The 26,319-nt window shown below is 38.5% G+C and overlaps 1 protein-coding gene across 1 annotated transcript; it reads right to left on the bottom strand.

The window, feature by feature from the left end:
- Nucleotides 1–216: 216 nt before the first annotated feature.
- On the bottom strand, nt 217–17,210 carry MCCC1 (methylcrotonyl-CoA carboxylase subunit 1). Its single transcript, XM_054385965.1, has 16 exons — nt 17,154–17,210; nt 16,872–16,993; nt 15,833–15,980; nt 14,937–15,058; nt 14,317–14,428; nt 13,917–13,998; nt 12,977–13,104; nt 11,056–11,239; nt 10,781–10,890; nt 9,271–9,487; nt 8,136–8,222; nt 7,520–7,569; nt 5,207–5,344; nt 3,797–3,904; nt 2,418–2,489; nt 217–336 (listed from the first exon to the last, which is right to left on the bottom strand). Exons 1-16 carry the CDS (start codon nt 17,193–17,195, stop codon nt 217–219), a joined length of 1,842 nt encoding a protein of 613 aa, XP_054241940.1. The 5' UTR covers nt 17,196–17,210.
- Nucleotides 17,211–26,319: the final 9,109 nt, after the last annotated feature.

The following is a 26,319-nucleotide window of genomic DNA, read 5'->3' as shown; positions in this document are numbered from 1 at the left end:
ATAGGTCCACAAGCTATATATATGATCACGGTATACTGATATCCAAATTTCAGTAAAGTCAGCATAATTTACAGTCAGATTATGCAAGAAGTGCAGAGGAAACCAATCCCCCAATCTATTATACAAAATGATTTGCTGAAAATATGAAGAAATCTTCTCCTGAGAAAAAAAAAAAAATCAGTAAAGTAGAAAAAATAAAATGCATCTTCCATGAATTTACTTTGACTCGGCCTCTTCATCCACAAATTCAACTAGTGGAGCATGTCTATTGGCCTGGGCACCTTCTTGGAAATTCACCTTTTTTATCACTCCTGCCTTTGGAGCCCTTATGGTATGCTGCATAGAAACAGATCAATAGTGAACCAGCAGAGTACCACTTTTATTCTCCTTCACTCTCTCTCTCTAGCAAATGCTAGTATTACTCTTTGGTGCAGCTAGAACAGAACACACTTCCTCTAACACATGTATTTATTTTAAACCTACCTTTAAATTGTTACCCTTTTCCAAGTTCTATTTTCTCAGCAATATTTATTTTGACAGGTATACAGGGGACAAAAATGCTGTATGATGTTCTGTTTTGAAGCATGAACAGCTGAATGTTATTTCACTAATACTTTTTGTTATCATAAAAAATGCAGGCAGAAATAATAGAGTTTTAGCCCAAAATGTTAATTGTATGGCAGATCTGTTCCCTTGAGAGGAATTTGCAGATTTACTAAAGATATTTCTGTTTGCTAGCCAGGAGGGGTCTTTATTGAACAGATATTTGGAAAAATATTCCAGGCACAAATACAGGCTGGGCAAATGAATGGTTTGAGAGCAGCCCTGTGGAAAAGGACTTGGGGGTATTAGTGGATGGAAAACTGAATATGAGCCAGCAATGTGCACTCGCAGACCAGAAAGCAAATCATATCCTGGGCTGCAGCAAGAGAAGTGTGGTCAGGAGGTTGAGGGAGGTGATTCTGCCCCTGTTACACTCTCCTGAGACCCCACCTGAATTACTGTGTTCAGCTCTGGGACCCCCAGCATAAGCAAGATATGGACCTGCTCGAGTAGAAGCAGAGGAGGGCCATGAGGAGCCAGGAGACTGGAGCAGCTCCCCCAAGACAGGCTGAGAGAGTTGGGGTCATTCAGCCTGGAAAAGAGAAGGCTCCAAGTAGACCTTATAGGGGGCCTACAGGAAAGTGAGGAGGGACACTTTATCAGGGAGTATAGTGACAGGACAAGGGGTAACAAACAGGGACAGGACAGGGGTTTCAAACTGAAAAGAGGAGAGAGATTTAGGTTAGATTTAAGGAAGAAATTTGTTACTGTGAGGCTAGTGAAACTCTGGAACAGGCTGCTCACAGAAATTGTAGATGTCCCCTCCCTGAAGGTTGGAGGGGCTTTGAGCAGCCTGGTCTAGTGGAAGGTGTCCCTTTTTATAGCAGGGGGGCTGGAACTAGATGATCTTTAAGATCCCTTCCAACCCAAGACAGCTACTACTGGTAGTGAAGGAACAGCATGTTTATATAATACCAACCCCCAAACTAGTCTACTTGTTATTATATCAGGATAAATCCTCACATCTCAGCAAGAGTTCATTTAAATAATAATTTCCTTTTTACATTTTACATTTTATATTTCAATAGCACTGCAAAATAAAGAGAACAAGTATGATAATGTCAGTGTGGTATCAGCTGGAGAAGCAAAAACATCTAGTATCCAACTGCAAAGAATTTTGGGTTTAAATTTTTAGTGCACAATTGTATTTGATGTGAAATTTATAAAAGGGTAGATAAAAGAAAAGCAAATTGGCTCAACCATGTTAATTCTGCTAGCACAAACTGAAGTTTAAAATAAACTAATAGCCAAACCAAACCAGTTCAGGCTACAGGAATTATAGTTCAAGCAGTGTAAGCCATAATGTGACAAGATATAATGGCCAAAATGCTGGAACGCTGAATGCCACGTGGACAATTACAGAAAAGAATCTTTAGTGTAACCCTGGCAAACGTTTAAGTAAAAATAAAACGATTATATAAAAAGATAAGAAACCTGGTATAGTTACAAGATTACCATTAGCTACATTTCTGCATGAAATCAATGCAGATATTGCACATGCTGATGTCACAGCAGGCAAGACAAGTTCTATCTAGACAATTTTCTGCTAGAGACGTGAAAGGAGGGGCAAAGGGGAGAGGAGGATTGACAAAGCTAACCAAACGAATGTTCAAACATCTGCAGAACACCACAGATTATATAACCATAATTTGTTAATAACAGCAAATATAATCCTCTAAAATCTAGTCAGACACTTGTTTTACAGCATCTGTCAGCTGCACTCTGCAGCATACTTCAATAAAGCAAAGAAAAATATTCAATTCTGAGCAGATTTTTATTTTCTCAGTAATTAAAACCTTTTGTATGTCACTTACCTCCATTTTCATTGCTATCATAACCATTAAAGGGTCTCCAGTCTGAACCTTATCCCCTGCTTTCACAAACACCTACAATCCAAGAGACAATTGGAAAAATGTCATACATGTCCCTACCAGTAAAAATCATCAACTGGGTCTTGAGTAGCACAATCCACTGAGTGATTGTGGGTTTGCAAAACAGCCTGATACTATCTTTATTATGGTTGAATTTGGTATCTGAGTTCTCTAGATAATACTAAAGGGAAGTCAGAGGTTATTGAACCTCTGGGGACACAGTCTCAAGTTGTGCCAGGGGAGGTATAAGGCTGGATATTAGGAGGAAGTCCTTCACAGAGAAAGTGCTTTGCCATTGGAATGGGCTGCCTAGGGAGGTGGTGGAGTCGCCATCCCTAGAGATGTCCAAGAAAAGACCGGATGAGGCACTGAGTGCCATGGTCAAGTTGATTGGATAAGGTTGGGTGATCGGTTGGACTGGATGATCTTGGAGGTCTCTTCCAACCTGGTTGATTCTATTCTGTGATTCTATGAAAGAGGTTCAGTAACTAAGCTAAGGGGATGACCAGGAAGCCATTCAGGTATCAGAGAACTGCTACAAGAGACAATGTAAATTCTACCGTTTCTGGACTTAAGAACTTCTATTTTGAAAGAGAAAGTGGAGAACCTCCTCCCAGAGTGTTTAAAACAAAATCCAAGGAGAATCTTGCAGGAACCACCTGTTTTTTCTGCAATAACTGATTTAGATTGTTCATTCAGTATGTGAGAGATCCATGTTCAAAGTACTTCACCCTCTGAAAGGGTTCATGCCTTTTTACTGCTGGCAGAATCCTTTAACTACTAAAACTGCCCTGGAAATCTTTTCTGTGGAAACTTTATTACCGTACAGAGAAATACCCAAGAGTTGCTGAGCTAAAGAAACAAAAAACAGAACAGCAAAACAGACAGCTTAACCAAAAAAAACCCAAACAACAAACAAACAAAACCCACAAAAAAACCCAAAAGCATTTCTGAATTTTTTTGTTTTGTCAAGTGCATATAGCATCTTTTTTTGGTTAGATGAAATGGATCAGTCTGTAATACTTCAGAGAACTTTGACTCAGGAAGTAATGAAGATGAAGAAAAAGTTATTTCATAGTAAAATTGGTTAAATATTCAGATCTTCCAGAGAGAGAGCTCAAAAGGAAAAAACAAACAAAAAAACTATGAGCCTGAAAAACTCTTGTGTGGTTGATGAACTCAGAGTAAACCCATCCTGAGAGAAGTCACACAGCACTGACATTTCTGGCCCAGATTCCATCCTGGCAGCAGAGAAGCAAGCACCATTTCTGGAAGAGTGAACTTGCATGTATTCTGGAGAGTTCATTTCCCACCCCAGTTACCTTTTCAACTGTGCCTGTCATGGGTGCCACAGCACCACTTTGTGTTCCCACTGAACTCACTGCAGACAAGTACTTGGGTACAGGAAGGCCAATCTGAGCGCTACCTTCCTACAAAAATAAAATCACTGACGTGAGTTAACAGCATCAAATGAGTCTGCTAGTAGGCATGCTAATGTACAGGGAAAGAACAGACCCAGCTTCAGTCAAATTGGTCAGCTGGTTAGGCTGGCAAACTGCTGGACTCAGGACAGCAAAGGGACTATCAGCATGCTTGACTACTTTGCCAGTGTCTGAGTCCTTAAAAGCCACACCTGCTGCTGCCAAGGATCAGCAAGGAAGGAACTACCCCTGTGAAAAAGAGGCTCCACGCAGACCATTTGTTCCCAGCACCAGCACAGAAGGTTTCAGCAAATGAGCAAGGGCTGTTTGCCCAGGGGGTAGGCAGGTTGCTGCAACAAGGCAGACATGACAGTGTCATTGCCAAGCATCATCACTGTGAACATTGCACAATTCACAATAAAATGGATTCAGTGCTAAGCTTAGCAAAAAATTCTCACCATTATATATAATCCCCTGATTCTGACCTGCCACCCAGAGTTTTCCCAAAGACCAATTCTCCCTCATGTCCTAAACTCCTGTGATTTCTTCTAGCTCCCCCCACCTCAGACTCCACTCTGATACCAGCTTTGCCATTTCAGCATGAGTTATTTTGTCTTCATCACTGATGCAGCAAAGTTTTCACTGCAATCTGCTGGAAGTCTTACAGGGCTCAGAGCTAGAGGTTAATTATTGAAACTAATATATAATAATTTACGTATTTAGATGACATTTTGAGTTATTTTAAGGCCCTTTATCTTTTTAACTGCAAGTAAAAAATTACCAGCCTAATCATGCAAATTAGGGTACCTCCTCTTTCAAATGCCATTATTCATGCATTGCAAATAATGCCATGGTAACACATAATTCCATTTTTTTAATATTACCTGAAGTTACCCTTCCTCAGACCAATATCAGTTTCTTTTTTACCATTTAATATTTAAACACACTGAAATAGAAATATCAGTTACAAGCCCTTGTAAATAACTAAGAGTCTGAAGTAATGGCTACTGTTCCATGAAAAACTTAGATATTTGACCATTTTAATATTTTGTGTTCCCCCTCCCAAACCATCATTTTCAACTCTGATTCACCTAATTGTATTTTATCTTTCCAAAAGCAATTTCCTCACTCACCATAAGCAACTAACTTCTAATTATAGCAATAAACCCAACAGGTATCAAAACATTATGGGCCAATGTAAGAACTCAAAATCATTATTCTTTTTCACATTCTCTTGCAGCTTCTACTGTTCATTTACATGGATAAAAGTCTGAAATTTTATACTTTTGGTAACAAAGAAAGGAACTTTACCAGAAAGAAGAGGTAAATGGTGTTGTCCAAAATGACCAATTTGGACTTACACACTGTTCCATTTACTGAAGACCTCAAGCAAAATGAATCACCCTCCTTGATGATCTCTCCAGAAACCAGGAACGTTTTATCTTGAATCTGAAAGTTAAATGCTGTTATAAGCACAAAGCCTAACCCTGCATGAATTTTGATAGGACAAAGCAAAAATCAGTATTTGGAGTAAACACTCATAGTCTGTGATTCTTCACAGATAATTCTGGAATTAACAAAAAATAATCATGTTATGTATCTTTTATTTCTCAATTAACAGAAGGTATTTTGTATCCAGTGCAATCATCTCAGAAGACTAATATCATGTCCAAGGACAATTTTTATCACAAACTAGGCAACAGCACTCAGAAAAATACAAAGCTATACTATTTCTCAGGAAAAACAAACTCAGAATATTCTGTTTAGTGTTGCCAGTATTTTTAATTTGTCCTAGCATCTTGACTTTCCTCAAAATGAAAAATCCACACTATTCACCTCACAAGTTTCCACAATGCTTTCCAAAAGCCAAGTAACTTCTTCACTCTCAGAAGCTTGTGATACAAAAAATACAATATATTCAATTAAACCTACAAAGAAGCAGAATAGAGCAGTAATCAAGTCAATTAGACACCAAAACTGCAAAAGAAAGGTCATTTATTTGTAGGTAAACCTGTCATCTATGTCAATGGAAACTGCACCTCTGCCACAACTTCAGAGTATAAAGACAGTAGGAGAATATAAACGAAAGCATGTTACATTTTGCTATCTTTTTAGCTGCAAGTCTAACAGCAGTGAGCAAAGAATCAGAGACTTGCTCATCTTTCAGGATGTTATGAGCAAAGATAAAGTTCAGTCTTCACTTATACAGCTGTATACTGTTTTTCCATGGAATTAAGAGCTTACAACACGCATTGAAGGGATACTGCTGATCTTGATATCAATCCCTGACTGAAAAAAAAAACAAAGTCCTTTGCTTGATCAGTATCCTGAGCATGGGAGCACCTCGGGCAGCACTGTGAGTGCTTGCCATTTCCATGGCACAGCAACCTGCTCTAGTTGTCTGGCCTCTAGACAGGTTTTGTAGCACTCCAGGGGCACTGTCCTCCTCCCCATTCTGCTTCTCCATCATTTATCTCCAGCTTCTGCCCATTTCCATCTCAAGCTCCATTCTTCCTTCTTCCCTGTTAGTCTATATTCTCCCCAGTTGCACTTCCCTTCCTAACTATTTTTTGCTGACATTACTTATATAAACCTGAAGCATAAAAGCTGTCCTGCATTACAATGCACTCAGGATAACCTGGGTATTACTTGGGGGATGTGGATTATCTCGATATTGCTACCAGTAGAAATAAGGGTTTATCAGTTTGAGACATCATTATACACATGAAAGCACAATCATTTTCTCACCATTTTTCTGCTACAGTCATCTCTATACAGACTACACTGTTCATTAATACTGATTTATTCTCTGCTTTTCTGAGTATTTGGAACAAGCTGGACTACAGAGAGACTGAATTCTTGACCATGGAACCATTTTGGGTGCCAAACTTGAGATTAAACCCCTTCAACTCCAGGTGATACAAGATGGATGTTCAACACTCAGCAAAACACAACCCCCATAAACCACACAATTAAGAGACTATCAACACACACACACTCAAAAATCTAGCTTTAAAGCATCTTGAGTTGTATCCTTTAGGATCTCTCTGGATTAGACAGACAAAGAATTCAATTCTCTCATCCTTCAGTTATTTAACCAGAAGATTTACTATGCTAATCATTCCTCATCTCATTTAGCAATCACTTTCCAATTTCCATCTTAAAAAAACCCCAAGTACCATAAAGCAGATAATGATGTGGAAAGCATTTCTTCATCCCACAGGAGATCCATCTTGTGCACAGAATAAAGCAGGAGTCCCATGGAAGAAATGTCTTTTTAAACACCAATTTAAATCTAACTCTCAATGTTTAAAAAAGACAAATTTAAGGAAGGGAAATATAAAAAGTAAGATCTTCAAATGCTAAAAAAAAAAAAAACCAAATGCTTTTCTTAGCCATATTTTTAGAAGCATTTTAGTAGTTCTTCTACACCAGTCCAGCCTCCAGCAAAGACAATTTCAGGCCAAAATAGCAGTCTACAACAATCGCTGCAAGCAAACGAAAAATGGAATCCTGCATTGGTAATTACCAAGCAACTTTAATAACAGTTAATAGCAAGAGAAGTCTACAGGAAACTGATTCTTCTTTTATTGAATTAAATATATGAAAAATATGGACTTGTACCTGCATGCTGTAGGACCCTTCTTGATTGTAACTTACAGCCATATCCACAACTGTTCAATAAAACAAAGATGTATATGTCAGTAGATTTAATTATAGGACCTAGAGACAAGTGGCATATAACCAATATTTAGTCTATCTCTTTTGCTCAAAAAAAGAAACCTACCAACACTATGAAAAGGACAAGTATTTTCAGATCACCTTGGTACATACTGAAGACTTCATACTGAATTCTAGACAGTTTGTTTTTCAGTGATGAACACCTAAAGTTAGGCTCTGAAATCTCTACTAAGCTACCTGCACAGAGAACAGAGTTTTGATGAGGAAAAAGTGATGAACACTTTCACACCAAAGGGAAATTTAAAAAAGCCAGCCAATAACACTCAGCTGTGCTAAAATCTCAACCTTGTTAATTTTAAATTATGAACATCCCTAGTGTCCTTTGAATTTGGTTTCTATCTCCTCAAAAATCTATCAGTGTGCATAATTCATGTGAATTCCCTGCTTAAACTGCATAAAACTCATACTGCTCCTTAGCTTGAATTTTCAAGCACCAGTTGAATTTTATTCATCAAGTACTTCCTCGTCTTCTACACACACACACATTTTATTAACTTACTGTTTTCCCCATCGAGCAGAGACAATTTTCTAGTGTAAGATATATTTATTCTTCTACCAGTGCTGGATGCAAATGGTGAGAATTTATCTAAAACACAAAACACACAGAAATGTTACTTTCATTCTACTTTGGCAAAACACAACACTTGGAACTTACACCATAAAATCATTGTCCTACTATTACTACCATCATATATCAGCACTACACGTAAAAGGTTGGGAAACTACTATAATAGACAAGGATGATCCCTCACTCAAGCTTCAACACTGCATAAACTGATGCTATGTAGCCCACAGAAAACATGACACTAACAACAGCACTTAGTAAGAAGGATATTAACTGCTTTCCATGAACACATCCTTGAACAGGACAAGAAAGCATGGGAATTAAATTGCAACACAGCACATTCAGATTAGCCTTTAGGTAAAGGTTCCAACTGCAAATTGCCAGGGAAGACTGAGGGGGTTCTATTATTTGGTGGTTTTGAGAACAAATCAGTTACACAGCTATCAGATATTGCCCGACTAGTTCATCTCTTGAGGCCAGGGAATAGTGTATGAGATCTTTTCCATGTTTCCAGGAGAGTTAAAGTGGAGAAGGAAAGCAAATTACAAGGTTGTTAGTAGCGTATTAGATTTCTATGAAGTTAACAGGAATCACATATCCCAGTAATAGAGCCATTAACCATGCAAGAACTCAAGACTATTCAGCTCCCAGAGTCCTGTTCATTCCATTAAACCCTACTGCCTCTCCCAAACCCAGCAGAGTCAATTTTATCTCTGAAGACCTTGGAACAACTGTAGGAATATTAGTGACAGACATTCAGTGTTTATGCTTGTACAAAACAGAGTACACAGTGACATAGATCACGAATCCCAAGGTCTTTCAGACGGTGCCTATCTGCCATGTTGTGGAAGTAGTCTGTACATTACAGTGGTGATCTATTCATTATCTGTCCTTTAACAAAGGTTACAGTCTGCTCTGTGTGTAAATATCTGACAGATGCCAGAAAGCAGAACCCTGAGCAGGCACAAAGTAAGGCAAAAAGCATGCAAATTAAATAATTGTACATGAGGTCACAGCACTGTCTCATCCAGTCACAAGTAAAACAAAACAAAAGAAGAATGATCCTTACCATCTGACTGATCTCTAAAAGCATCTGTTAGCATTTTCTCTTTCAGTATGAGTCCTAGAGCTGCCTGGCACATAACTTCGTGTGGGGTTGCCTTTTTGGTTGGAAACAGGTCATCATGGTGTTCAGGAATGAAATTAGTGTGCACATTTCCAGCCTGAAACTGTGGGTGTCCTGACAGGCTCAGCAAGAAATCAATATTAGTACTTAGTCCTACAATCTATAAAGAAAAAGAAGATTGCCAAATTGAAATGAAGTTATGAATGGATGCACAGCTTTGTGTTCCACTTATACAGAGATGAACCTTTCTTCAGAGAGCACCACCAAAACATGAAGTTTGCCATTAAATCAGGTGGTCTGTTTTATAAACAATGAAACCACTGCCTTTAAAAACAAAACACAACAAAACAAGACTATCTTTCTTGGAAGCAATCTGGTTTCAATAAAGCTACCTTTGTCCACTGTGGAGTCAAAGAAAGTTTCCCAGCAATAGTAAGGGGAGGTAATTTAGGAAAAAAACCTACTGTTTCAAAAAAACTTTTTAAAAAAAAATCATGCTCTGAGTACTCAAAAGAACATTCTGAATACGAGAAGTGCCTCTTATTAACAATTAGTTACAACACTTTGGATATTACATATTTGATCTTTAAATTGTAGCAAATGGGAACACTGACTTTTACAAATTTACTAGACTATCTATGCTTTTACTATAAAATTGCTAAGCAAACAACATGAAAATAGAAATAATTATTTTAGAGAATTCAGTGAAACTGGGAACTATATTGTGCTGTCAACATTTACTAACAGACTGCTAAGAAAATTCTGATAAATCCAAAGGGAATTCTTTTTTCTCTTTCACTTCTTCATTTTAGCTAAACAATAGTGGGCCAAACATTTTCAGTACCTCAATCAGGTTTATGTTGTTGATTTAAAAGTGTAAATTAGTTCTGCATAAAATTCTTTGTTATTCAGTTAAGTCAAGCTCCCTGAATTCTGTTTTTGATAATAGATACAATACCTGCAGTTTTTATAAGGGAAAAAGAAACAGTAGCATGAAAAATTCTCCATCCTTCTTTACCATGTGTATGGTCTAAAACTGTAATTGTTTTTATAAATTAGAAATTACAAGCAAACACCACTGGATATAAAATTCCACCTACAAATTCCTTTAAGTTTGAGAAAGCTCAAACTGCAATTGAGAATGTTGTTTAGCCTTACTCTTCTACAAAGTCCCAGCTGTATTCATTAAACTAAAGATACTGCAAACTGAATTTATGTGTAAAATTGGACTTTACACATCTCTCTACTCATTCCACCAATGAAAAAAGTATGCAAATCATGAAAAAATATAGCTTCTGCAAACAAATAATGAATCTGAAATGATAGTAGCAATGCAGCTGCCCATTAGAAACTATTTTTGTATTACTGTTGTATTTGATCTAGATTTTGTTAGCTCGAGATATTCACAAAGTTACCTGAAGATCCTAGATCATACTGGGTTCCTTCTACTTACATTATATTGATGCAAACTGTATCTCAACTTTCTCAATGCTGCTTGACGATCCTCAGCCCAAACAACAAGCTTTGCAATCATTGGATCATAATGAACAGAAACCTCATCACCTAAAATAGATTAAAAATATGCTGTAACACTAAAACAAGTATTTCTGAAAGCTGGTTATGCATAGTGCTGCCAGACAAAGTTTTTTAGGCCAAAGAGGGAAATGCTTAGAAAGAAAAGCTTTTGATGTTAAACATTTCTGATTATACCACTGCCTTCAGTTTTACCTTGTCTGACTCCAGTTTCTATCCTGGTAAATCTGTCAGGTGGTGGGGTGGATAAGTGCAACAATGGCCCAGCTCCTGGCATAAAGTTATTATTAGGGTCTTCAGCATATATTCTAGCTTCAAATGCATGGCCCTGGAGCAGAATCTCTTCCTGCATTAGAGGAATCTTCTCTCCTGCGGCAACCTGAAACCAATAGGGTTTGGGTTTTTTTAATGTTACATCAACATTGTGGAATGCCATCATGTGAAATATTAAATATCTTTCTTCCAAACATGAACAACCAGTAACCACATTAAAAAAAGCACAAGGAGAAAGAAGTAATAGGTCACAGAAGGCTAATTTTGAAGTTACTCCTTCCTTTTCACTGGGAGTGACCAGTCAAAGGATTTTGAATTATTATTGTGTAAAGTGGCCTCCTAATATTTCACACAGCTAAACTGACATGGAAGCAGTCCAGTTCTTTTCTATTGGTTATGACAAAAAATAATTGAATATTTAAGTTAAAACCTAGTCAACTAAGACAAGATTTTATTAGAGAAAAATTGCTCCAAAAGCAGGTGATAAAATGGATTACTGGCAGCCTGCACTACTGGCATACGCTGTTAATTCTTCTGGGATACTATGGGACCTGTACATTCAATGGACTCTTTCTCATAGGAGATATCTAACTATTTAAGAACCTTTAATGGGGAAGGAAGCATTGCTTCATTGCTCAAAAGAAATCACACTACAAATACAGAAATGCCAACAAACACTAGTAACACACTAGTTTGAGACTGAAAAAACCACAGCTTTTAGGAGCAAAATAACATGAAGCCATAGTTATGCAGAGGAGACTCTTCAGCAGGAAGCTAAGTAATTTCCTATGTAATTCCTATGTAATCTACATGAGAAAATGTGAGTTCCTGTAAAAAAATTTGTAGCAATATTTCATCTTCTTTTGAAGTATCAGGGGCTTTCCATACTTTGCTTTCTGCCACCAAACTACGGATTTCAGCAGACCCAGCAGAATATAATTGAGTCTTCAAAGAAAGAGTAGCACCATACAGCTTCACAAAAATAACATCTCCAAGAACTGATAGGCATATTTTATCTATTGACTTAAGCCACATGCCAAGACCACTGGACCTTTCCACATTTTCTCTTTATCCCTCTTCTGGTACTGTTTGATCCCTGCTCCCACTCAAATATCAAATGTTCACTTTCTGCTCCCAGATCAGGAAGTCAAAAGTTCCTCCTTTCTGCATCAGAATTTGCCATTCAATTTTCCTTCTGGTTACACTAAACACTCCCCTACCTTATCATAATTAAGAAAAATGCCTGCTGCTGTCCATACTTCTGGATTTATCCAACCAGAATTGTTTTTCATTTCCAGTTCCCTAAGGTCCGAAACTTCCTGTTATCATTCAAACGTATGAGTAATCTCTCTGCAAATTGGGTGTGTGAGGAAATAGTCTCTTTCCAGCCCACACAACTATACCTTTATTTTAGAATGTGACTATACTTGTTGTAACACCAGACACATTTTTGGGAAGAGTCTTCCTCCTACAGCCTGATCCAAGAAAGATTTTTAGCCCAGAGATACTTTTGAACTACAGTTATAAACATTTTCAGCATAGAAAGGGGAAGATAGGACCTTACTCCTCCCATTTTGCACATTTTCTATAACTTCTCCAAATATATTTTAAATAAATGGTTTTTATCGACACAACTGGAAGAAGACTGTTGGAATTCAGAGCATCTACACAATGCTCTACAATCAAACACATGAGATACTTCTTCAGGGCAAGGGAAACTCTACCCTATTAGCTGAACAGAGAGGAGGGTCTGAATACCCAGCCTGGTCACTCTCAGGCAGTATCAAAGAGCACCACCCACCAGACAAGAGGAACTCTGCACATGAAATCAATGCACACTTACCCTAAGCTGCCATTCCACCAAGTCTGTTCCAGTGATCATCTCTGTAACTGGGTGCTCTACTTGGAGTCTGGTATTCATCTCCATGAAGTAAAAATTATGTTGGGAGTCCATAATAAATTCCACTGTTCCTAAAGTATTTAATAAAAGGGCATTTCACCAAAACAAGGTTTTGTCAGCATAGACACCTAGGACAATTAACTAATTTATGCCAAGCCAAGACTATTATTTCTAAATCAGATATACTGAATTTCATTACATTATATTAAAAAAAATATTAAAGGGTCAGAGGGTGAGATCTGAAAACAGAAGGTTTGTTTCCTTGCACATTTACATATCCTACACTGTTTAGCAGCCATTATCTCTAGAGCATGAGCTGCATTCTGACAGAGCTATAAATAGCACATCCAGACTCACTGAGGTATTGTCTGTATATATGAGAGTGCAATTATTTTTTAAAAGAAAGCAGCAAGGAAAGAAAGTCAGACATCATTTTAACAGATTATTTTTCATCTGGGAAATAGTGTGGACTTTACAGACAAGGAGCTGTGTTTTCCTTTTAAAAGCTTTACTGTTTGAATGTGTAGTTCTTTGCATGCTGAAAAAACTCCTATTTCCCCCTTGCTCTTCTGAAACTTAGTAACATTCATAACGCTCACTTTCCTGTAACAATCCGGTTGATTGAATTGTCTGCTCTGATTTTTTTTATTCTTCAGCTGTCATTCATTCTGACCTCAGACCAGGTATACTAATTTACATTTGTAATTACATCAGAAATAACTCAAATGACTTTCTTTAAACCACAAAAAAAAAAAAAAAAAAAAAACCCTGAAGGATGTGTGTCATACTCTAAAAAGAATCAAATGCCATTTGCCTCGTGATTTAAGGAGTCTCATTAAACTAAAAGCATACTTCTGGAACAGCCCTACCTTCGCAGGCTTACCTGCTCCCACATAATTCACTGCTTTAGCTGCTTTGACAGCAGCTTCTCCCAGCCTCTTTCGAACCTCTGGATTAATTCCTGGCTGGAAGTAATTATAAAAGATTATAAATTATTGTGAATTTTGGTGATATTAAACTCTGAATTTTTTGCAGCATTTAGCAACAGTAGTGAAATCCTTATCAACGTTATATTTGAAGTCTATGTAATTTTCCCCTTAGAATCAATTTCCTAAAGAAACTATTTTGTTTTTTAATTAGAACATTTTCTGCAGCAAAATTAAAGCAGGTACTGAGAATTACAAATAAAATACTACCCACTAAACAAATTCAATGGAGTTTAGTAATTACTTTTAAAATATGTCAGTTCATTAAAAAAATTATTTTAAGAACTTTCTGCTTACCCCTGGTGCCTCTTCAATGATCTTCTGATGTCTCCTTTGCACACTGCAGTCTCTTTCAAACAAATACACTGCATTGCCATGCTGGTCACCAAATACTTGGACCTCAACATGCCTGTTACATGGTAATAAATATTTCAATATATTTCAATAAAGTCACAATCCTGCAACTGACTTCCCCCAGACTTTGAATATGTACACAGTCCTGTACACTTCAATAAGATTTCTTATATACTTAAGTGTCTGCCCTCAAATCATCAAATATTTAAAAATTAGGCTGCTGCTATCATGCACAACTTCAACTGGTTTACACTTTCTGAATCTCCTAAATGGAAGAAGATTCTAAACACCAGCTAGTGTAGTGAAACCTTGTGTATGTAGCAGGATAAAGACATCTACAGGCTGATATCTCTTTACTATTTGAGAACAATGACTTCCCTCACAATTTACCAACTCACAAGAGGCAGAAGCCCTGGCAAAGAAATAACTATTTGGTCTAAATTAATGCCTGCCATTCTGCAAATAAGACACACAAAACCAATTTTCATCCTGTTACTTAGAAGAGTTATGTTTAACAAGCACAAATAAACATGAGTGTTTATATTGACACATTTCTCTCTCACCTTGGATTATCTACAAATTTCTCAATCAGCATCGCATCATCATTGAAAGACTTCTTTGCTTCTCTCCTAGCTGATTCTAGTTGGTCCAGAAACTCCTTTTCTGAGTGAGCAATTCTCATGCCCTAAAATAAAGGGAAAAAGTGTATCTAGACGTCTAAAAATAAGGTACACAACAAAAATCCTTATTGCACACAAACAGCAAAAAACTAAGGACAGCAGTCTTCCCTTCTTTCTTAAACTGGCAAAATTGTGTATTGGCTTCCAGCAAGTTAATCCTACTAAGTCCCAGTGAAAGTGCAAAAAATAGGTATTACCATTCCATTGATATGGATAAGTACAACATTGAATTTTCTTCTTAAATATCATAGAAACTTCCCAAGGTTGGCAGAGAAAACCTGATTTAATTACAAAATACATGCAGCTAATTTAGATAATTAGAATTCTCTGCCATGTCATTTTAATAGAAATTTATTTCAGAGTGAAATCAGATTTAGACAAGGAATTCACCACAGATTAAAAAACATCTAGACACCGAATACTTAAATAGTATTTCCAATCACTTCTTACACAGTATTTAGAACTATTAGCAAAATTGTAACAGAAACTATCAAAGTAATAAAGTCATTTATTTTCACACCAGCAAATTCAAGGGACAAATTTCTGCTTATGCCAGTTACTAGAGATACATTCACATAAACTAAACTCTTCCAGTTTATACCAGCTACTTGTTTTGTGCCTGACTGCACAACAAAAGGAAATGAGATTTCAAAGTGCTAGCATGGACATTAATAACAATTTTTAACAGAAAGTAGTTTTCCATTTTCTGTTCAGATTTCTTTTATAATACTCAGTTACAGATACTGAGACCTGACAACTTTACACCATGTGACTTTTACCTTTCCTCCACCTCCTCGAACAGCTTTAATCATTACTGGATATCCTATTCTCTTGGCATGTTCCTTTAGACACTCATCTGATTGATCTTCTCCATGATAACCTTCAACAACAGGAACGCCAGCAGCAGACATTATAGCTTTAGAAGTGCTTTGACAGAATAGTTTTATGTTTAGAATAATAATAATATTTTTTTCTCACTTTAAGCTCCAAACTTGTACAGGTTCCCAATGTTAATTCTGCTCACAACAGTAGTTCCACTGACCTCAACAGCACAACTTACAGAAGTGGGTTACATACTAATGGATTGTAACTACATCCTCCCAAACCTAACGTTTTCAAATTACACACAACACTGTATCCTGCCCAAACAGTACTTAAAGTTGTGCAGAGGCAAATTTCTTTTCATGACACAGGCTGGATTCACACCACACATAAAACACTTGGGCATGACAACTATAACTTCAAATATGCATGCAAAACTAGTTAAATTACAGAGGAAATTTACTCTCATATTAGGAAGTGACAAAATAATTAATTCTCTCAAATTTGTATTACACAGCTCATGTCTCAGTAATAAGTTTATTTTCATAGCCTGGAAACATTCCTTTGATTTAAGTAACTAAGAATAAGATCCTTTGTGAGAAATAAAACTTATCACACCCTTTTCTATGGGCCTCAATAACCCCTGCTGATATAGTGTGTCTTTTCTACTGTTCTTCTGACCAATATACAAGACATCCAGTCTGACTACTGAACTCTTTTAACTATGTAACACTGCAATGTCCCAATTCTGGAAAAGCAGAATCAGTTAGGTATTTAGTTACCAAGATCCTAATAACTAAACAGTCTTCACTGTTTGTATGTCTGCAAGAATCCCACCAACTATAAACCTGGAGCTTGTTTCTTTGAAGAAAAGCCATAAAAGACAATGAAAACTGACAGGATAAACCTATTACAGAGCAAGTAACCATTTGTTAAGAAAATTAGCTTTGCCAAACTGTAAATTGCATAACCAAGAAACAAATCAGAAACAGATACCTCTTAATACCCATATCTCTGATAGCAGATGAAGGTGGACCTATGAAGATGATTCCCTCTTGCTTGCACAGCTCTGCAAACTCTGTGTTTTCTGAGAGGAAACCATAACCTGGATGAATAGCCTGAAATAGAATAATGTTACTAGCCTATTTTTATAGCAGTTTAGCTTAGAAAACCCTGAAACTTCAGTAGAGTGCTAAGGAAACACAAGATGGAAATACCATGGCTAAAAATAAAGGAGTATGGAAATAATGTAAGATTTAAGGTCATGATCTACTTTACCTGTGCTGCTGAGATCTTTGCCACCTGCATTATTTTCTCCATGGCCAAGTAGCTCTGCTGTGAGGGTGCTGGACCAATGCAGTATGCTTCATCTGCCTGTTATAGAAAAAAATATGTAACACAGACGGTTTACCAGATAATAAATAGGTAATTATATTGTTTATTGGACTGCTAGCATGCAACAGAGACAAGGCAAACTTGGAAGTAACTCTAAAGAGGTGAAAATCAACTGTATTAGCATATGCAGCTGATTTCAATTAATAACCAATCTAATTATATTAATAATATATTAATAATCTAAATTCAATTAATGAATACTGATGTGAATGGAAGTAATCACGATGTTAATGAATATACTTCACCATTGCTACATGCATGGAATTTCTGTCTGCTTCACTATAGACTGCTACAGACTTCACGCCCATTTTCTTTGCCGTTCGCATCACTCTGCATGCAATTTCTCCTCGGTTTGCAACGAGAATCTTCCCTATGTTGTGACCTCCTGTTTAAAAGGATGCAGCAAAATAAGCAACTTTAGAAACAAATATATCCTGAAAAACATTCCTGGAAGTAAAGCAATTCTAAAATTCAGGTTTCTTTTTCATCACTTATAGTGATTACGCATTTCTTCCAATAATGAATAAAACTGTATTTCATCCAACGGTATTTTTATTTAGTCTTGGAATTTCTTCCTGAGAATCCTTATGCAGAAGTATACTTTAAGTCTTTTTAAGTGACTTGTGTCTTTTTTTTTTCTTTCTGAAGTGTCAAACAAGCTTCTATTAAGCCTTGTGACAGCTGTTATGAAAAAATATAAGGTCAGCACAGGTAGAGACCTCACAGGCATAACTAAATAGCTTAAAACTAATTAATAAAACAAAAACATATCTCTGAATTCTGAAATGCATCTTTTCAGACATCATGACAACAGGGCCAGTTTAAATCATCTTGGTAAGTATTTTTTACTTTCCTTCACATATAGTTAAATTACGCCTAACAAAAAAAGTATTCTCACAGGCTTTGCAATGTCTCTATCAGAAAATGACTTAGATGAAGACATCACAACAATTGTTTTCATTGAGTATACAGACAAGATTATTCAAAATGTTGTTTGAGCACACACAATGAATTGTGTTAAATAAACTACAGCCTACTGTTCTCAAAAACTATAGAAATATTGAATATGCTTAAAGACTAAGTTTTTCAGCAACTAATCACAGAATCACAGAATGTTAGGGCTTGGACGGTACCTGGAAAGATCATCAAGTCCAATGCCCTGCCAGAGCAGGATCACCTAGAGCAGGTTGCAAAACCACTCAAATCACACAAGCAATTACATCCAGTAACTAAAGTAGTTAAATCCCATACCTACTGTTGAGGCCTGTTTCACAAATCTTTGTACTTGGTTCCATTGCCTGTACAATTATAAACACACACAGAAGTGTTACAAAAGTGTAAGTGGTGACCAAGCTACTTTTATTTTCAGGTGAGAGGACAGCACCAACACAACTCTGAAGTTTCTGACTGAACTATTTACACAGAAACATATTCAAATATAACAAGGAACGTTGTACAAATGTCAGCAGATCTCTTTTCACCTAGACACAACAGAAATTAACCTCCTTGCTTTTTTTATCAGCATTCAAATGGAAATAGTCAACTTTTTTTAAACCCAAAAACCAAAACAAAACCAACCCCCCCCCTCTTTTAGTGGGCAGATCAGCCAGCATCTAGTGCTTATTACAGAGAAGACAACTCGAAGTATTTGGGAAGAAGGCATTAACCACCACAAAACAGAAAAACTTGAAAAGAAAATACAAGTTGTTTGTACAGAAAAAAGAACGTGAAATATAACAGAAAAGCAGAGCTATGAAAAATTTCAGAAATCAACTTAAATTTCAAACACGTAATGCTAAAGAAATCGATGAAGGCTAAGTGGCTGGAAGAAACTGTAAACTCTGGGACTGCTCATAAACCACCTCTGGAGCCTTGGATCGAGTCCAGATGCTATCAGACAAAAAGACAAGAGACATCCTTGACTTCACTTAACCAGAAGTTCAGTTCCAAGAGTGAGAGAGGAAATGAGTGCATTTGATATACTTCTAATGAACAGCTGTCATGGTCACCAGCTCCTTCTGCACAGCATCACAGACAACCGAGGGGTGGCTACAGCAGGTGGCCAGTGATGGTTGGCAAACCCCAAGCACTCGGCACATTTCCACGGATTTCACGCCAACTGCCAGAACCATGCCTGAAACTGGGTGCTGCTTTTCTTGCTCTCTCCACAGAGGCGCCCGGGGTACCTGTACCCCCTACACGTGCCACACTCGGCACAGAGCAGCGGCCCGGCCGGGCCCAGCCCACTCACTCCTCCCGAGGCACAAAGCCCCTTCTCCTTTCCCCCTTCCTCTCTCGGGAGGCCTGGTTCCAGGCTTCGCTTTGGGAAGCCTTCCTTCGCGCCAGGCCCGACAAGCCGCTGCCGGCTTCCCCTCGGGCACGGTCCCTGCATCCCCGCTCCTATCAGGCCCCATTAAAACCGCCACAGCGCGGAGAGAGGAAGTAGGCGAGGAGTGCGTCGGCCACCCCCCGGGCAAGGCGCAGAGGCAGCGCCCATCGTGCCGAAGCGCCGCGGGGCCCGGCACGCCCTGTCCCGCCTCCCCACTCCCGGCACTCACTGACGCCTCAGCGCCCAGAGGCAGCACCAGCCCCGCTTGACCGCCAGCACCAGCGCCATGATGGCGAACGCGGGGGCCGGCGGGACGGAGGGTGTGCGCGCCACCCCGACCGCGAGTGGCTGCCGCGGCAGGGACGTGTGAGGCGGGTCCCGGCGAGGAGGAGCCGCCGGGCGCTGAGCGGCTGGGGATAGAGTTCAGGGCGGCGGGAGGTCGTGGGGCAAGATACGCGTGGGTGATGGTGTGCTCACTCCCGAGAGGGAGTGAAATGGCCGGCTGGTAGGAGCAGAGCCGGGAGAAAGAGTCATTAAAATAACAAATCAACTACAATTCGTGAAAATGTGATGTGCGCTGCAGAAGGACGCCTGGCTGCGTCTCTGGAAGCACTGCCTCTTGAGTCGACCAACGGGAATGACATTCAGGGTTTTAATTGAGCAAAGGCACGAAGCTTGAGGGTTGCTGGGAAGAGCATAGGGATCCCCAAATGCCACAAGATACCGGTGCGCGGGCCGGACTTCTCGGGCCAGAACTATCGCGTGGATGGAGGAGGCTCAGATGATTGTGGGATCAGGTCCCAGGCTCTCATGAGCAGAAAGCAGGCACCACTCGCTCAGGAATCTCATGTTTGCTGGTTCCCCGTGTGGGGCCTTGCTACCTCCTTGCACGGCTCCTGCTCAGTGCCTGAGCTCGTAAGGTGAGGAGTTGGAGCTGACCTCATGTCATATCTGGCCATTATTACTTTCCATGTAGAGCTGGATCTCATAATGCAGCAAGAAAAGGAGAGTGAATCCTCGAGGTTACCACATTTGCCTCAGTCACACTCACTGAACCCAAGTTAACAGTAATGAGGTTCAGATAAGCTTTGATACCGACAGACTACAATAAAGCATTTCTAAAGCAGTATTTAACTTTGACCATGATTTTAATATTAATTGAAATTAAAAGTAAAGATTAAAAGTAAATTGTTGAGTGAAGCTTCCACGTATCCATTTTCCACGTGAAGCTGTCCTCTTTTTCACTCACTTAATTCTTCAGCAACACGATGTGCTGACAGCGTAGATCCTACTTTTGTCATTTGAAACCCAGATTTGAAAGCAAATCAGTGTGTTCAGTTTTTCTCTAAACACAAGAGGGCAGCGTTTTGTGTAGTTTACCACTGACCGTCGGGAAGAGCTACAGATGTTGTGCAACATACAAATCAGAAGTAGAAGGGGAGGTCAGGCTTTGAACAGTACAACTAATGGAAGCTGCAAACTCATTCATATTACAGGTCTACTGTTGGTGAAGGCATCTGGCAAGCACGGCTTAAGGCTTGGAAAGTCAAGTGAGATCTCCAGAGTGTATACACAGATGATTGAAAGTGCAATGTAATAAATCTGAAATACAGAAAATAATAACTTCCTCTCCTGCACCAGTAATATGCTTAATGTAGATAAGAGAGGCACTCTAATGTACTGCGTAGTTTTGAGCTGGTAACATTTTAAATACCATTGTAGAAGCCTAGCATTTTGAAAGATGCTTTAGATTAGTAATTTGACTACTTTTCTCTTTTTTTTTTTCCCATGAGCAGATTGTGAACACAATTGATTTGAAATTTTAACTAATTTTCCTTGAGAAGATAAAAAAATATGGCAACATGAGTGAGACTGGATGCATGAATCATATTCTCCAGAAATTTGTGGGTTATAGGAAAGCCCCAGGAAAGCTGAGGTCCAAAGCCAAGATCTGTGTCTAATATGCACTGATTTTCTGACTCAGATTGAAACTTCCCTTTTTATTAACAGACATTTATATTTGTTTTGCATGTAGGAAGTACAACCTACTCCTTTTTAAAATTTTGAAGGAAGTTAAGTAAGAAATCAAGCCAACTATATTATAATTTAATAAAGTACTTGAAAGCTACCAACTTCACAGGCAATAAGACTTGCAGAAAAAGGGAAGTGCAAGTTGTGTGGCATTTTGTGGCTAGCTGGGAAAGCCCAAGAGTGTCAGTGTTGCTGTTGTTGCTAAAATTCAGATATGCATAACCTTTTATGGTTGGTATGCAGTGGCCACCATTATGGATGTGAGAATGACACAATCTCCTAGTGTCCTGTCACTGGCAGTTGATGTGACAAACAGCAAAGTCACCACAAAATCAAAGCGACATATAACTGTAGACTGGCGTGGGTTGGGAAGAGCCTTTGAAAATCATGTAGTCCAGTTCCCCATCTTCTGGGTAATTCCCTTGACCAACACAGAAGCTGTCAAGTTCTGAAGTTTTTGTGTGGTGTTTCCCAAGATGTTTATTTCCTCTAGTTCCCATAATTGGACACCAAAAGGATACATTCTCCTCAAAAGATTCTTGTCATAATTCATAAGACCATTGTCTGTGAAAGCAGTTTAAACATGAAGTAACAGGCATCCACCACATATGCTGTGAGTTTTGATCTGTGGGGTTTTTTTTTTGGATCAATAAGAAACAAAAAGAGAACTGGTCATATAAAGAGAAGCAGTGAATTCAGATACTCTGGAAGTTCTGAAAGATTAGCAGAAAACTGCATCATATTTGCAATTTTTTAATTTTTTTTTAATAATGCTGATGAAACAAATGTAACAATGGCAGATGATGTGCCTGAGCCACAGAAGAAATAATGATCAAGGTTATGGTTAGGATATAAGCACATCTGTATCTATGGCTTGTGTCTGGAGCCAGTAGGACCCTGCCTGTTTGTTCATTTGCATTTTAAAGTTTAGGGTGAACAGCACTTGAGAGATAAAATAAATGCACAGCAATGCACACTTTCAATGACTAAATACAACCTTTATTGTAGAAACACGAATAATAGAAAAATAATATCTTCTCATAGCAGATTATTTTTAGCAACCATATATTATAGCAAGCTAGAAGTGATCAACCAAACCATTTTCATACACTCAAGATGCTAATCTACCTCTCCCTTCTTCAACCAGAATTAACAACTGGGTTTTAATTTGGACAAAAAGAACTGAAAAAAATATTAAATCTTGATTTACAAATTCCTTGAAGTTTTGGCTAAGTATGGCTTCCTCAGGGTCATGGGATGCTCTTGTGTCATTGCTGGGTGTGCAAGAGAACCTAGTGAGTGGTCTGGGGTGAGAACTGCAGCAGAGCAGAGTATCAGGGAGCTATAAGGAAGTGCTCACTTGCTAATTTCTATGAGTGACACCATTATATCTGGAGTAGCACATGCTTGCATGCAAGTTAAGTGTAGCATTGCTGATGAGATGCATCATGACATCACGGTCAATACCTTCTGGTTCAGGGATGGGTTGATCAGAGTCCACAGCTGGGGGGAAAAGTGAGCTGAGGCTGCTGAGACTGATTTTCGTAGTCACTCTGGGATCCAGCTGCAACCTTGTCCCTTCCCATAGCAGACTGTGCTCTTAGAATCGTAGAATCAAGCAGGCTGGAAAAGACCTTCAAGGTCATTGAGTCCAACTGTTACCTTAGTACTGTCAAGTCCACTACTAAATCATATCTTCCCTCAGCTCTCTGGGTACATAGAATCATCAGTCAGTAAGAACAGTTTTCTTTTCTCATGTTGACATCAAATTTAAAAGACTAAATAGTAGCATAAAGAGATTTTTTAGTACATAATATAACACAAAAATGCTCTATCCATATCAGTAGAAGTAACATAACACACTGTACAGGTCATGCAATACAACAGTCCAAAGAACATGTGAAAAAGGACTCAGTTTTTTAGTGAGACAGCTGCCTATTGATCACTAGTCAGAATGGCTCAGGGTCAGATCATGTGTGGTGTTTGTTGTTAAAATACCCACATGTTAAGGTTTGGGATAGTAACATCACTATTGCACTAAGCTCATTTTCAAATAGAAGTTCATTCATATATTTCCCTTTCCTACTGGGCATCTCATCAATTCTCGTGATTTAAAAACAAAATAAAAAGTAAATGCTTTAATCGAGTATCAAAAATCTGCTTTCTAAAGAGCACTAATAAGTATTAACTAGCCCTGAGATCTAAAGGAATCCTATTATGCCAATGAACAATGCCACTGACCTCAGTAGGCTGCTTGTTCAGTTAGCAGGGAGGAAAGAAGGAAGAAGGGTGAGAATAAGCTAGATAATGTTCATTAAGCAGTGGTAGGAGTGCTGGAGCCTTTACAAAACAACTGGTGAAATACTCAGGTTTCAAGCTGAGTATTCAGCTGAATGCAGTTCAACTCACTGTGTCTGCTCTAAAAGTTTGAGAATTTGGTGTTCTATTTCATGTGCCACTTTACCTTATATTCAACTGCCTCCCTTTCCCTCAGCTGGTTCTGACTTCTGGCGTGTCTCTTCATGTGCAAAAGTGCTCTAAAATTGTCTTTAGCTTTCTTATTTATTGGTTCATTTAGACTCAAAGGGGATATTTCTGGAGGCTGTTAATTACTTCCACAACTATGTTAATTAGGGAACAGTATGATTGCACTTTGCTCTTGACACAGGCCAGCATCTTCTGGTAAATTCATGGAATGGAAGGATTTATTCTCTTTATTAATTTAACTAAGTAAACTCTCAATGGTTAAATACTAGCAAAATATCAAAACTTTTTTAAAATACTTAAGTATTTTTAAAATACTTAAACTTATGATATTACTATCAGTTTTACCCAGTGAAAAATTCAGTGAGGTTCCATCACCATTAGTAGTTCCTTGGGATTTAGGCCATCGTTAATGGAAATCAAATTATCTCCCAGCATTTCTATTTTGTTTAGATCCAGATTAAACTAACAAGGAGATTTTTGCAGATTACTTCAGTCTTTCTTTTTTTTCAGTGGATGCCATTTCACAATCCTTTTCCAGGCAAAACTTTAGTGGTAAAATGTAAACCATTACCATAACTCCTAAGGGGGTTCTCTTTTGCAAGTGTATTTATACGTAGTTTTCTATCATTTTGACATCATTTGCAACAGTAGACAGTGTGTGATGTGTACATCTGTACATCTCTGCATCTGTTTAGCTTTTTCAGTCTTTTGTGACAAGGAGATTTTCCTTGTTACAACAAAGAACATTAGCTGAACTTGATCTTGAAACCAATTACTACTTTCCTGCCTTCATCATTGGCTTAGCAGGAAATAGATTATGGAGTGTATCAATTAGTGTGCTTTAAAGCAATTCCAAATCATTTCCATGTGAAAGTCCAGCTGCTCAGCTGTAAGCTCACTGCAGAGCATTTACTTTTGGGCAGAGAGCGTCCAAGGCCTGAGCAAACTTTTGTGTCTCGATGAGCTGGAACATACAGGATCAGTGGACTTCCATTTGCTTATGGGCCTTGTGCAGGTCTGCTGCATTTGTGTCCACTTAATCCCTGGCATTTTCAGTAAGTGTGGTATCTTCCCGGATTAAGAGATCACAGTGATGCCATCTCAGTTAAGGGACAGTTAAGTTCAGAGGTGGTCACTGTAACAGGTCCATGTCTGAATAGGAAGTGGGTGATTCATGAGCTCTCACAAGATCACAAAATAGTGAGGTCTTTGAATTTATCAAGCAAATTCATCTATTTTCCCATCTATTGTACTGCTGCCCTTAGCATCAGCCAACATGTCACAGTGCTTTTGTCTGCCAAAGGGATGCTGTGCCATTGATGGGTGGGGTGGCTTGGCCTGGTACAGCTCATGGATGGAGTTACCATCCCCAAACACCTGCCCAGTTCTGCTGCACAGACGTCTCAGCTGTTTGTCAGTTGTGCAGTTTGCAGCAGGATAAACTTATACCAATATCAGATCACTCCAATGTGCTGGCTTTGTGAGGCTGCAGTTCAAGAATTATTGGCAAGAAGCTCAGACATCTTTAGCAGCAGGGCTGAAACAGGCAATGACAAGTGACCATTTTGGCACATACTGGTCAGGCAGACCCTGTTATGACCTCAGCTGGGTAATCTAAAAACTCTTATTTGCATATGCAGTTACTGGAGACTGGAACATGTGTTACCAATACTGCCTCCAGAGTGAGAGTCACATATTACTCCTGTGTCCTTGTGAAGAGCTTAGTAGGGAAAAACAAGAACAAACAAAAAAAATGAATCCACCAGGTCTGGTGAGAACTTCCTTGTGAATGGCAGTCACCCTTAGACTTGTCCTGAGATTTCAGCATACACAGTGTTCCCACAGGGCTTTGACTGAGCTCAGATTTAACAGGGTTGTCTAGCTGTGGACCTCTGGTTTATTTACTTGAAGGTCCTATTACTGAGTTCATCTGTTTTCATAAATCTAAATGCTATCTTTAAAAACTTGATGGATACTCTGGAGGGTACTGATAATGCTTACTTTAAGCTATTTTTAGGCATCTGACTTAAGTGGTGTGAACTGCCTCCTTTGTTGACAATAGAAAGAATCTAGGCTCCTCATTTTGGTCCTCCAGACTACATCTAAATTAGGTGCTAAGAATAGCCAAAAGTAGATAGTGTGAGGTCTCTTCTTCACATCTTAAAGAAATCCCTTCTAAAAATATCTATTAGCTTTTAAAGC

Source organism: Indicator indicator, chromosome 13 (assembly GCF_027791375.1).
Source record: "Indicator indicator isolate 239-I01 chromosome 13, UM_Iind_1.1, whole genome shotgun sequence".
In the NCBI taxonomy this organism is placed as follows: Eukaryota; Metazoa; Chordata; class Aves; order Piciformes; family Indicatoridae; genus Indicator; species Indicator indicator.
This window is presented reverse-complemented; position numbering and strand designations above follow the sequence as displayed.

Coding starts and splice junctions, on each gene's coding strand:
- MCCC1 (XM_054385965.1), bottom strand. CDS start 17,195: ATGGAGAAAATAATGCAGGTGGCAAAGATCTCAGCAGCACAG. Junction 15,981..16,871: donor AGAGATATGGGTATTAAGAG/GTATCTGTTTCT, acceptor ATTCTGTCAAAG/CACTTCTAAAGCTATAATGT. Junction 14,429..14,936: donor AAATTTGTAGATAATCCAAG/GTGAGAGAGAAA, acceptor ACCATGTAACAG/GCATGTTGAGGTCCAAGTAT.